Here is a 14,378-nt window from a genome sequence, read left to right on the forward strand (position 1 = left end):
TGGGATTATGTAAAGTGATTTCATGCACAGTACTCATTTATGTTTCACAGCCTACATTAGGGGTAGCAGACTGAATTGTAGACCGAAACAAGCAGGTAAAACAGGGAAGTGGGTTGGTACAGTATAATAAGGTTGTCTGGCAGGGTAGTCGAGACGAAGTGCAGGGTGCTACTCAGACCTAGCTGGTTGTTCACAGGTAGGAAAAGGGCCTAGTGTTGACAGAGCTTCCAGTTTTTTAATAAGAAAAAATATGAATCGTGTTAACCAAAGAAGAGCATAGCTTTAGGCCACTGTTGTAAGCCCCGGCCTAATAAATACTCATTAGTACAAATCACAGATGATGATCTATTTATTTTCATTTATTTTTGCTCACAGTCCAACATGTAATATCATGTCCACATGATATTAACCTCTACAAAGATAATTAAAGAGCTATAAGACATAGACTCTAGTCTGTAACTATGGGTATAAACACAAAACATTAGAGTATTAATAGAGTATTAATAAAGTATTTTGTGGTAGTTGTTTAAATAATAGTATAAATATAGTACATGCCTTCAAAAAATCCAGACACAAAACTATATGATATAAAAAATTTCTGTCATCATTGTTCCTACCTCTGACCTACTCCCCACGAGGAAATAACCAGGGAAAAATGATTTGATATGTATCACTTTGGACTTTTAAGAAAGATTTGTCATGTAATATGTAGTATATGAAATAAGTATTCTGTAATACAAAATAAGGATCATACTATATATAGTGTTCCACAACTTGCTTTTTAAAGTCCATTATAAATCCTAGCTGTTTGTACTGTTTAAGCTTTAAAATAAAGCATTTTAAGCTAAAAATAGCAAATATGACACACTTTTTAAAAATTAAAAACTATTTGGTGGCTACAATGAGCCAAATTATTATTATTACAGTGAGCTGTTATTGTCATAAGGATATGAATATTGCCAACAAGTGGACATTTTTGAAATTGTGACCCAAGAATACTTCATTCAAAAGAAGTGTTTGGTCTTTTTTTTTTTTTTTTTAAAGTCTTAGAGCAGTTCTAGGGGTAATGTGGAAAGTGGAGAGAGATAAATCACTCCATAATTGGAATGAGCCAGACAAAGAAAATCACTCAGTGTAAAGATCTCAGCAGGAAAGTATCTTGAGCTTCAAAGTAAAGCAAAGATCCTCACATTCAGAAGTTAGGAACTGATCATTAAAGACTTCAATTAGAGGTCCTTGTCCTTGCTGTTTGCTATGGGAGGTTTTAAAAGAATACAATCCACCTAGTTGAGTGTCAGCCCTGACATCATTTCATTAAAGCTCTTCCAAGTTATTTGCTCTTTGAGATGTCCCTGTGAATTGAGGAAGGAGTCTGCCTCAGAAAACTTTAAGTTTACAATGGCAGTGGTGGGGAAGTCAGTTTGACAAGAGAAAGGGACACAGGAAAGGAAAATCAGATCCAAATCTCAGTTTAAAAGCCTGTGCAGAGAAATTCACGGAGCAGATGGTTCATTATGCAGAACGCAGAAGGGGTTGCTTCTGATTCTCAAGGAATTTGAGGGGAGTGGTGGCCCCGTCACTGGCAACCTGCCTTTTCCCAGTTTGAGGAGCCCTTTGAATATAATGTAGAGCCCCATTTTTAGTATCCAAGGTATGTCTCTATTAAGAACGCTGGATTGTTTTTATTTTTTTTCACAGTATTCATGCAGTTCAAGGATGTATTTAGCATCCAGATACTTCATGTGGCATTTTTTGTTTTTTTTTTCCCCCTGAAAGCATTAAAGCTACAAAAGAGAAGTAGCCTTGCCATACACATGGGACTATGGTGTCTTTGTGAGCAAGCTGTAGAAACCAGATGCTTTCTGATTTTGGTCAAATGGTTTTTGATCTCAACCAGTATGTAATGCTACTGATTTGCCATCATGAGAATGGGGCATCATTGTTTTGTCTTTTAATGTTTTATTTGTTTTTTAATCCCGTTTATGACCCATGCCCTATAGATAAGATGAGCATATGTTCTGATCTGTAAAGACAGTCCGAGTTCACATCTATTGTCAGGAGAAGTTATTAATAGCTACCCTTCACTTTCTCTAATTGTCCTGGGTTGGACAATTAATTACATGATCACCCAATCTGTAAGAAACATGTAATACAGTAAAATCTAAAACCAGAACCACCAAAAACATAACTTAGAGTACCAAAACAAGGCCAGCATTGGAACTAGAAGATGCATTATCAGGCCCTTGGGCCCTATCCTTGTTATTTTGTGCTCTACATTGACTCTGAGCTTCTTGGTGGCTAGAACAAAAGTTTATAGAATTTTTACAGGTCCATCAAAAATAAAAAACCATGCCAGTTCTTTGGAAAAGACAAAGCTTTCCCTCTTCTGGTGCTTCTATTTTACTTTTAAATTAGGAGGTATTTAAAAACTAATAAACTCATAGATTTGAGAAAAAGATTGTGAAGTAGATATTTTCCCACTCAGGCTTTCACCATAGTAACTACTTATGAAATCTGACCAACAAGGTAATAGACGTGTGTCTATTTCATCATTTGGCTATAAAGAATTGCAAGAAAGTTTTCTTTTTGAGGCACTGAGTTGGATAAGCTTATTTCAAAATTCAAAAATTGGTTTCTTTGGGAGAGCCATTAACTAATGAATGAATAAAGCTATCCAGGCCTATAGACCGCTCATTTGGAAGGGTCATTAATGATCACAAGGACAGCTCTCTGGCTTATCCCATCTAATCCTTGAAGAGCTTTTCAGCATCCTCGGCAATTGGCCATTAGATCCTTTCTCAAAACCCTCCACGCACAGGAAACACACTACCTTCTGGGGCTGCCTGTCCTATCATTAGAAATTCCTTCCTTGCGCTAACCCTAATCTGCCTGCTCCAATTCATTTTAAGTACATTTTAAGTACAGACAGAAGTTGAGATTTCAAACCCATTTGCAGACCAAAGTTTAGCTTTCCTTGAGGGTGGAATACACCTGTGATGATCTTTGCAAAACCGCCTCCGTAGCTTTGGCCATGTAGTATCATGAGTTGTCTTTGTATGTTAATAGGCATGGTTGTGTAATGTGCACTTGAAAGGAGGATTCAGCTTGGCTGTGCTGAATATAGTTACTTTCATTGTAATTAATCTGGCAGTTTCTGTAAGTCCTTTCCATCCCTACTTGACATGAAGTTTTTTTAAAGGATCTTAATAGTTGGAAAATATGATTAATATTTTTAAAGCTGTATTTCTTATAATTTTTATTATTTGTCTACGTGGAAAAAATACTCCTACCCAGCTAAATTATTAAACTATAACATGAATTTTTTCCATGCTGAAAGGTAAGTTCATTTGACTATAGCCTTCCCCATTACACGGTCCTTGCAAATCAGGGAGAGATGCTTTGGGATAAGAGAAAAGCCATATATTTTGAAAGGGCAAATTTGTGTTTGTTAATAAAGTATAATCTGTTTTACATAAAAAGCAAGTAAAGTCACAGAAGGAGTGTTGATACGGAAAGAAGCCTATCTCAAGAAAGGCAGCGTAGGAAAGACACCAGATCATAAGCTTTGGGTCAGGGAGACCTACGCTGGTCTGCCAGCCGGCATTTCTCACTTAATGAGCATGTCACCTGGTCAGGTTACTTAACGTTTCTGAACCCCATTAACAAACATTCAGAAACAAGAGTGCCACTCCCTACCTCACAGCATGGCTGGGCACAGTCATACAAAGTGGCTTGGGGCCTTGTACACAGGAGTGGCTCAGGGGTGGACACACCTTTACTGTAAAGGAATATTTTTCCATAAAATACTCAGTAAATATTTTAGACTTGTGGATCATAGGATCTCTGACCCAACTATTCAACCTTGCCGATAGAGTGGGAAACGTACACGGGCAACATGGGATGAGGGGGTGTGGCTATATGCCAATTAAACCTTATTTATGGACACTGAAATTTGAATTTCATCTAATTCTTAGGTGTCTCAAAATATGTGTTTTATTTTTTCTTAATTTTTTAAAATGTAAAAACCATTGTTACCTCCCAGCCGTGTAAGAACAGGCAGGAGGCAGGATTTGGTCCACAGGCTGGAGTTGGCAGACCCTTGTAATAGTTACACATTTACTGTGTGGCAGACCTTATTCCAGTGGTTTGAATGGATTAACCCAGCTGACCCTCACTCATTCCGATGAAGTAGATCTTAGCATCGTCTCCCTTTTACAGATGGGGAAACTGAGTCTTAGATTCAGCTACTTGCCTAAGATTGCACCATTATTAAGAGGCAGGCCTGGGATTCAAACCCTCCGTTTCCAGAGTCCCTATCGATGACCCTCCACAATACTGCCTCTCACATGGAGTGTTTTCTGTGTGTTGTTTATTAAAAATGCCATTTATAAAAGGAAAAAGGAAGTCACTAAATGCTATTTGCCACTTGATAGTGGGCAAAAGCGAGCCAAGGTGGAAATCGTTGCCGTCCAAAGGGAAGCTGCCTCTGAGTATTTATGATTCGCAGTCCAAGGAACTGCTGCATTTGGGCAATTTCAGGAGTGAGTTAAGACTTCTTATATAAGAGAGCCAAAAGGAAAAAATCAACTGTTGAGAATTTAATTTCAAAAAGAAAGAAAAATGAGTTACTTTCAGGCAATAAATAAGTGATTGATCCTCCATCGTTAGTTGGGCCCTTTAGAAAGAGTCCCCAAAGATCATTTCAATCTGAGGAAAAATTGAAGGAGGTCTTCCTTGTAGCACGTTTAAGGCAAGTTTCACCTGAACAGGTATATGGGCCTGATCTATTACTCACATGTAATCTGTGATATTTTATGCATGAGACTAGGGTGTCTTGGTACTTAGAGAAGGACTTAGAATCCAGGACACCAAGGTTCTATCTCTAAATGGCACCAAAAAAGAAAAAAAAAAAACCTCTGGACCATAGTTCCTGGATAATGCAGCAAGAGAACACGGGGAAAGAAAGAACCTGGGAAACTTGGAATGTTAGTCCTATCTCTGCTCCTTTACTAGAGTCCTATTTCTGCTCCTTTACTAGCTGTGTGGACCATGACAAAGTACTTGACTTCTCCGAACCTTCTGTCCCTTGGTATAAAAGTACTACATCTGCCTTACCCTTGGACAAAATATGAGTGTGGTTTAGCGAGTTGAGTGCACAATGCAGCTATAAAACACATGGGCTTAGTTGTGTTTCATGGAGAAACAATCAGACAGATGGTGGGAGGTTACGTGTCATTTTGTATCCCTAGATATAGTTTTCTTCGTGATAAATAACAGTATTTATCAGATGCTTACTAAGCTTCTCAGATCCATAATGAGCTTTTCAGGTGCACAGTATCATCTCTGTCTCCATTGTGCAGGATGGAGCTCAGAGAGACCAGGTGACAGACACAGAGGTGTCCAGTGTGTAGCTACAAGGCCCATGTTCTTGCCTTTGTCTATACATCTTTTATCTAGGGAGCACGTTGCAACAGTATCACGACCAGTGCCCTGTCCTGAGCCTTGGGCACTCTGCAGAAGTATTGAGACCTGCCCCATATCTTAGTGCAAATTTGGTACTCAAAACAAACTGCTCGATTGGATCAGACTAGATTGGGACATATTGCTGACATATTAACATAGTAGCTAACATTTTCAGCATCTACTGTGTGTGCTCATTTTAGAAAAGGGGCAACTGATGTTCAGGGAGGCTGAGAACTTCATCTAAGGTCACACAAGGAGGATAGAGTTGAGACTGGAACCCAGCTCCAGCTCCAGAGCCTTCTCTGTCCTGCTGGACTGGCTCTCGTTCTGTACTTTATGGACATGGATATATGTCCCATTCCCCCAAGTCCTGGTTTCACAAAACAAAACAGACCACTATGTATGGTTCCAGTGACTCTGAAAGATTCATTTTAAAGAAGAAAAGTGGAAAACTTTCTTTCAGAGATGTCCTAGGGTAACTGTGAAACCCGAGCTGCTTCAGCCCTGGGTGGGTGAGCCCAACTTCCTCTGATTCTGTGATCTTCCCATTTCCATGATGAATTTGGCAAGCTGTGGACTGCTAGGAGAGGTGTCATATAATTGACTCGCTGGGTCCCATCTGGAAAATACATGTACATTTGAATTTCCTATAATTGCATGCCGAGATGGAATTTGCACTGTGAGGCTGGGCAAGCTTACTATGTCCACTCCTCACACAAAAGTTAATGAAACCAGTATGCTCCTCATGCTTCTCCTATTAGGTTAGTCAAAATATGGGGATGTTCCTTTTACTCCATCTCATTTGTAAAACAAAACAAAGAAAAACAATGGTTGTGAGGAGGGAGAAATTGAATGGAAGTAGAATAGCGCAAGTGTGAGGCTGGTCCTCTGTGAGAATATCATGTTACAAAAAGTAGACGGGGAGCTTCCAGCTACTCCTCCATACCTTTTGCCTTCCACGTTTTGAAAACCAGAAGACTGAATTTTCAGGAGAAAGAGGACAGATCCTTGCCTGATAGATCCCAGGTTTTGTATTTCAAACTCTAACATTCCATCCTCAAGACAGCCTTACTCGGTGGTGCCTTCCCATTTTTACAGACGGAGGGGCGAAGTCTTGTGGAGGTGAAGTGACTTGCCCAAAGTCATATACTTAATGGTGTGAAGGCAGAATGCAAATGCAGATTGCAGAGCCTTTGTGCTCTCCCTTGTCGTCAGCCACTTTAGACTCGCTTACCCTAGAAGACAGGAAGCCACGGAGGAGAGAGTGATGTGGGGAGAAATGCCTTGTTATCCAGTGTGTGTATTCTTTCCCTTTCTTTCTCCAGGCCGAGAAACGGTGGGAAGTACTGTGTAGGGCGTAGAATGAAGTTCAAGTCCTGCAACACAGAGCCATGTCTCAAGCAGAAGCGAGATTTCCGAGACGAACAGTGTGCTCACTTTGACGGCAAACATTTCAACATCAACGGTCTGCTTCCCAATGTGCGCTGGGTCCCCAAGTACAGTGGCAGTAAGTGCATCCAGGGAGGCGTCCGAGGATGGTGGGCAGGCTGGCGCGGGGTGCGGGCCCACAAGTCACACTGTGGCGTGTTTTTCCTCTCTAGTTCTGATGAAGGACCGTTGCAAGTTGTTCTGCAGGGTGGCTGGTAACACGGCCTACTATCAACTGCGAGACAGGGTGGTCGATGGGACTCCGTGCGGCCAGGACACCAGCGATATCTGTGTCCAAGGCCTCTGCCGGGTAAGTCCCGGGTGCGTTTCCTTCACTGTGTGGTCCTGCTGCCACGCTGTGGTTTGTGGCTTCCTTGCTAGAACCAGCGGCAGCTAACGTCTGTGCACTATCTCCAGGGAAGTGGTTTTCAAAGTGTGTTTCCCAGGGCAGCATCAGCAATGGCATCACCTGATGCTGATGCCCAAGTTTGAGAACCAGTGTCCTGCATTTTTCTGACATTCTCAAGCTCTGTGAGGATCTGCGCAAAACCTCCCTGTGAAAATTTATTATAATAATTTGTGCATACACACCCTCCTTTACTGTAACCTCGGTGCTTAAGGTTAAACCCAAATGCTTCCATACAGCAAGTTTTCTAGATTCAATAGTTCTGCTCCAGGAAGATGTCTAGAGGCATCAGATTCTAGTCGGGCCTCCGTCGGATTTCTCATTCTGATCTCAAGCATGAAAGCTTCTACCGGAGACAAAGCTGTTAATCCCTCTCGGAAAGGAAATCGAGAAACTTCTGGCTGATAGTAAAGCATCCGTGCAGTGATTTCTAGAGGGCATGATACCATTTCCCTGCTCTCACCCATCAGAAAACATTCTTAATGTAGCCCGGCTTTGAGGTAATTTATTTGATCCCTGCATGTGGTCCAGGAAAATGGAAATCCTAGTCAGTAGGATTTGATGGAAAGGGCTCCTGAGAGCTTTCACCCACTTCCCGACTCAAAACTACAGCGCACATTTCCTCGTCAGTCCGTTCGTAGCAGAACATTGAGCTCCTCAAAGGCTAGTTCACACAAACGAGCAGCGTGGACAAGAATGTGAACTCTGTCCTGGTGTTCTGGTCGTTGCTCGTGTCCTTCGCAGACCTCCGTCAACACTGCTGCATTGCATTAAGATGTGGTGAAATTCCAGAGGCCACTTGGAGCCTCAGGCCTTACACTGGCAGCCTGGAGGCATGCTTTGTCCTCCATTCATGGCCAGTATTTAAACATAGGGGATTTCACATAAAATCCAATTTTCCAGTTTCTCTTGAAAGATTGAGAAATGTCAACATGGGGCTCCTATTTCTGTGTGGTGGCAAGAGCCTAGAGTGGACAGAGGTTGCTCCCTTCAGATGGGATGTCAGCTCTTTAATTGGATACAGCGCCCCCCCCACCACTCCTTTTTTTTTTCATTCCTGAGCAATTCTTCTCATTTATCCCACTTATTTGTAGACTTAGACTTCTCAAGCTTGATTTTTTTTTTTTTTAAGATTTTATTTTCAAGTCATCTCCACACCCAATATGGGTCTCGAACTTACAGCCCCGAGATCAAGAGTCACACGCTCTACCAACTGGCCAGCCAGGCGCCCCCATACTTCTCAAACTTTAGTCTGTAGATGAAGAGATAAGGATCTTGCTAACACGCCAGAGACCCACCCAGTGGATCTGGGTGGAGCCCGAGATTATGCATTCCTAACAGCATGAGATGCTTATGGCTACCTGTCTCAGGACCACGTTTTCTGTACCAGGGCTATAGATAATTTGAGTTCTCAACCCTTGCAACTTTAAAGAGACTTTCTTGTCATTTTTGAATGCATAATTCAAAGAAACATGCTAACTGCCATGTCATATTTTTTAATACTTTTTGTGATTTTATAATACTTACCATTTCTTTCAAATGTTTCTTTTTTTAAAAGCAAGCTGGATGTGATCACATTTTAAATTCCAAAGCCCGGAGAGATAAATGTGGAGTTTGTGGTGGCGATAATTCTTCGTGCAAAACAGTGGCAGGAACATTTAATACAGTACATTATGGTAAGAATCTGTTCCTAAAGAACCATGAGAGGGAAAATGGTCAAAGTTTAAAAGTTGTTAACCACAGGTAATAGGTCAAAGTATTCATGTCAAGCATAAAATCAGTCTTGTTAAGGTACATTACCCATCTGGCTAGAAGACACTTAATAGCCGGAATTGGATTATATTCCTTTGTTGCGCACCTTTTAGTCCGTACCCAGAGTGACTGAACTGTGTTGTGGAATACTGAATTGTGGCTAAATTCTTTGCAGGTTACAATACTGTGGTCCGAATTCCAGCAGGTGCTACCAATATCGATGTGAGACAGCACAGTTTCTCAGGGAAATCAGAGGATGATAACTACTTAGGTAAGATGGCACATCCCCTGCCATTGGTAGGAATTCTACTTCTCTGGAGCTGTGAGCAGATGTTCCTTCCTTCCCCCATGTGCTCACGGAGAGCTGTTGGATGCCCTGTACTTCTGTACAAGTAGTTGATCTTGAAATGCATTCTTTTGTTTCTCCCTCATGTGTGTAACCTCAGAGTGTTGTTGGAAGAGTCATGTAGTTACCCTAGTCAGTAGCAGGGGTTTATTCTGGATCATAATAAATTGGAAGGCCCTACATCAAATTTTGAAAGCACTTACCATGTAAGTTCCGCATAAAAATCATTGTTCTCTTTGAGTCTTCAACAACAACAACAACAACAACAATCTGTCCTGTGGGTAACTGGCTAGCAAATGCTTTATTAAAGATATTACTTGCCCTAATTTCTGTGGTGCCAGCCCTAACCAATAACAGACCACTGGTGGACTCATTCAACCTTTCATCATGCCTGGTTACTCCAAAAGGTTCTAGAGTGGCAAATTTTTCTCAGGTCATGACTAGAATGGCCCACCTTGTTACTTTATGGATTCTTCATCCTTGTCTCATGTCCAGGCACATAATTAATTCCTATCTATGCCTTCTGTTTAAACCACAACACACCGTCAACCCTGTGTTCATTTCAACAGTTGGCTCAGCCCGGTCCCACGTCAACTTCTCCTTCTGTAAACCGCTGTGATTATGAAATTTCCCAACCATTTTTAATTAAAAGAAGGACAAAGGGAGTGGGGTCATGACTGAAGGGATTCAGCTGGTCACCTTGCACAACCAGACTCCTCCTAGCCATGGAGAGCAGCACGGCTTGCACTCTGATCTAGAAGAAATCACAGCGGTCTGACTGGGCAGTGACTTTTTAAAAGAAATGAATATACTTGTCCTCTTACAATGTCCAGGCAAGAACTCTATTTATGTATCTGAAGTCGGCCTCTGTAGCGGCTATCTGCACATATTTGGACATAATGAACTAGTCAGTGAGTATTCATTGAATCAGATTAGAATCAGAGTCTGTATTTTGGAATGTCTACATGAAATCCTTGATAGCTAGACAATGATCCATTAGCCAAGCATGCTGATCAAGTGTAATATGTGTATATGACTTCATTATAGCATTTTCTGCAGTATGTCATTTTCCACTCATTCACTTCTTTAATATGGGCCAGGCACTCTTCTAGGTACAATGAGCAGAACAAAAATAAATAAGTAAGTTAAAAATCACTGTCTTCTTGGGACTTACTTTTTGGTGCTAGTAGAGAGACAGTAAGCAATAGCTTAATAGATCAGCCAACTATATACTGTTAGAGGATGGTAAGTCCTATCAGAAAACAGAACATCATAAGGGAAATTGGGATACTGAGGGTGAGTTGGGAACAGTGGAGGTGAAGTGTTGGAATTGTAGCGAGAGAAAACAGGTTGATTGGGGGAAGAGCATTCCAGGCAGAGGGAACGGCCAATGCAAAATCCTTGAAGTAGGAGCATGTCTAGATTATTCCAGCAATAGGGGAATAGGCCCATGTGGCTGCAGCTACATCAGCATAGAAGAGAGTTCTAGAGGAGGCTGATCATCTATTAGGAGTAGATCATATAGAGCCCTATAAGCATTGAAAAGACTTGCTTGTACTCTGGGAGATAGGGCGAGCTACTGAAGATTTTGAGCCGAGGAATGACAGGATATAATCACATTTGTATTTTCAAAGGAGCACTTTGGCTGTTAGGTGGACGAAGGGCACAGAGTCGATGCAGGAGGACTGGTTAGAAATTATTGCAGTAAGCCAAGGGAGAGATGCTGGTGGCTTGACCCCAAGTAGGAGCAGTGGAGGTGACAGTACATGGTCAAAATCTGGATATTTTTTGAAGGTGGAATCATCATGATTTTTTGATAGGTTGAATATGGTATGTGAGAGAAAGAAAGAAGTCAGGGGTGACCCCAAGATTTCTACCTGAGCAGCTGAGAAGATGGAGCTGCCGTGACCTGAGATGAGACAATTTGTTCCTTATTTATCCGTATGGCTGCTAGTGTCTTTTTTTTTTTAAGATTTTATTTATTTATTTGAGAGAGAGAGACAACACAAGGGGAGGGAAGGGACAGAGGGAGAGGGAGAAGCAGACTCCTCGCTGAGCAGGGAGCCCGACGCGGGGCTCGATCCCAGGACCCTGACATCATGACCTGAGCCAAAGGCAGATGCTTAACCGAATGAGCCACCCAGGCGCCCCATTGTCTTAAGGTCAGAGGCTGTGTCTTTATATCTTCAGCTCTTGATATAAAGTGTATACATATATGTGCTAAGTAAATAATTGCTCAGCTGTTGAACAGCCACTGCTCATGTCCTCTTTACTGAGGATTTACTATGTGCTTAGTGGGGGATGAGATTACCATGGAAATAAACAAAATCGTCCTTTCTTTGAAAGACCACAGAATCTTACTTAGAATCATTTACTCAGTGGCTGGATCAGCTTTTCCCTACCCTCTATATCCAAATGGGTGGTGCCTTTATAAAAGAATTAACAGAGTTCTTGAGGGCCCTTTGCAAAATTATTTTTTGGGAATCCCACATTTCACATTCCACCACCGAGAAAAATAGGTCTGGCATTTTTCTGCGTGCCCTGGGTTATAAATTTGAACATGTGGCTGTCGCTATGGCCTTACTACTTCCTAATTAAATCCAGCAGCATTGCATGCAACCTCCTTTATTAATTAATTTCCTGAAAGCTGAAAGCCATGCTGACCTGCTTCTTTCTTCTCCTTGAAAGGGAGAAGGATTCTCCTCTCTTCTGCTCCTTCTTAGAAAAATCTCTTTCTAAGTAGGGGCCTCAGTTCAGTTCAACTTCATCAACCAGGCCAGGCACCTGAATTGGGCAGGGCCTCCTGATAACCTTTTATTCCTCACGGGAGGTTTCTTAATCTCCTTGGAAAGAATGAAAGCAAAATTAAAGAAGATTTGTCACCTGGGAGAGGCAGTCTGGGGTAGTCATGGCCCTTTAGTGGACTATTATGGTAAAGTCACCTGTTGGCAAAAGAACAACTCTCTGGAAGCAAATGCAGAGAGTGCAAGCATAGATGGCCAGTCACAGTTCACTGAGTGTGAAGGTCGAGACCTCAGGGCCTTTGAGCCTTAACAGTGGCTTCTTAACAAGTGAGGAAGAATATGACATCATCAAATCCGAGGTGCATAAACATTTACTCTTGGCTTGAAAGAGCTGCAGCAAATGCTCTAAGAGGGTTTTTCATACCCACAGCTGTTCCGTTGCTAAGGCATCTTCATCCTTGTCCGTCCCATTTTTTTAAAGGCCAGTCAAGCCACAGTCTTTCTGCATGTGCTGGTGAGGGAGCAATTTCCAGGAGAGAAGGCCTTTGTAGCAACCCAGCTCTGATGGGTGAAATGGGGGGGCGGGGGACCAACCCAGGAAATTAGCTCCCCTAATCACGTTAGTGGAAGGTTGGGCAGTAGACTGTCTTTTGCAGGAAACTATTTGTTTCACAAGGTATCAAAGCAGAAAGCCTCCCTGTCAAAGGCCATCCTTTCACACAGGCCCTCCCTCCTGTTGGGTTAAAGCCAAGTTGCACCCAGAGCCACCATGTTCGTGTTTCTTTAGGAGAAAAAAGATCCATTTCTGTGGTACTTCTTTGTCTCCAGTACACTTAGCTCTTGATTAATTGTGGCAATGGGAAGACAGGAGTCCATTCAGTTTGGGATAAATCACGAAGTTCATTTCCCCTGATGACTCCTTTCTCCTTCCCTCCTGACCATCTACCGGGAGAGGGAGCATGCAGAGAAGGGTAAAATGCCTCTAGTTGGCATAAGCCCGAGAGGAAGCCGGGAGACGTTGGAAAGGAGCCCCAGAATTAACCTACAACAGACGATTGCTCTTTGAATGCGCACAAAACTGGATTATCACTTAATTTACAGGGCAAGTCTTGTGACATCTCATTTCCCCCATTTTGGTGAAATGTCAGCTGGGTAGCTAGCATGCGACCTCACTTGAAAGAAGTGGGTGATTGTGTTGGCAGCACGTCCGGCTTGTCACCATGTAAGTGACCCACATTAGAAGGCAGCCTCAGGATGTCTGAGGGGCCACCGAAACAACCTCGCCTCCAGTCAGTGACCCATTGAAAGTCCTGCCTCTCGCATGGCTGGTGGGTCTCACGCTACAGCGGCCGTAGGGGAAACAAGGTTGTCAGAGCTTGACACTGACAGGGAAACAGTTATTTGGCTGGAAGCATTCTGTTCTCCTTGTCATAAATGTCAGGTCCAATCAATCACTCCTTCTTTCAGTGTCATTGATTGAGCACCTACTATGGGCCGGGATCTTTCTTGGGGTTACAAAAGTACATTTTCAAATGGTCGCTTTCCTAAAGAGGCTCACGTAGTCTAGAAAAACAAATGACTTAAACTGTTAAAAATCTTGAGCTAAACGAATTTGATTTCAACTTGCGTATAAGAGAAAGCATGCATGAATTCATTCACTCATTGAACAGGTACTTGTTGACCTCGTTCTTAGAAAACTTTAGTGGTTAACAGGCTCTGGAGACAGACTTCCCGTGAGTGGAAGCCACCTGGCCTTGGGAGAGTATTTTAATAATATTTAAGTCATGCCTTGCTCATCCCTAAATTAGACAACTGTGAAGGTGTGGCAAAGAGACAGTGCATATGAAGACATTACGAGCTGCCAGCAACCACAGCCCATATGCACTGTCTTGTGTAATGTTCGTAACAATCCAGTAGGAAATTCGTTATCTAGAGAAAGGAACTGAGGCTGAGAGAGGTTCCATAACTTACCCACGGTCACATAAACTTGTCAGCAAGTCGGAAGAGTTGGAATTGTTATTGGTCTGACTTCAGACCCTACGCCCTTAATCACCTCACTTTCCTGCCTCAATGTAGGAAAAGGTATGGCTGGCATGGTGATATAAATGAGTGGGAATTGAGGTTTATTGGTGGGAGTGAATGGGAAGGCTGGGAAGATTACACTAAGGAGTTTGAAGTCAATTGTATAGGTTGGGGGGTGGCTATCAAAGGATTTTGAGTTAAGAAGCAGCATCTAAGA

At 42.2% G+C, this 14,378-nt stretch overlaps 1 protein-coding gene across 1 annotated transcript in view; it reads left to right on the plus strand.

The window, feature by feature from the left end:
• ADAMTS9 (ADAM metallopeptidase with thrombospondin type 1 motif 9) overlaps positions 1-14,378 on the plus strand; it is a 161,558-nt gene that overhangs the window by 47,299 nt on the left and 99,881 nt on the right. Inside the window, exons 13-16 of the mRNA XM_021694923.1 lie at positions 6,789-6,970; positions 7,065-7,201; positions 8,856-8,973; positions 9,225-9,320. Coding sequence (XP_021550598.1) covers positions 6,789-6,970; positions 7,065-7,201; positions 8,856-8,973; positions 9,225-9,320 — 533 coding nt within the window. The remainder of the gene's footprint in view (positions 1-6,788; positions 6,971-7,064; positions 7,202-8,855; positions 8,974-9,224; positions 9,321-14,378) is intronic.

The sequence above is a fragment of the Neomonachus schauinslandi genome, chromosome 1, assembly GCF_002201575.2.
Source record: "Neomonachus schauinslandi chromosome 1, ASM220157v2, whole genome shotgun sequence".
NCBI lineage: Eukaryota > Metazoa > Chordata > Mammalia > Carnivora > Phocidae > Neomonachus > Neomonachus schauinslandi.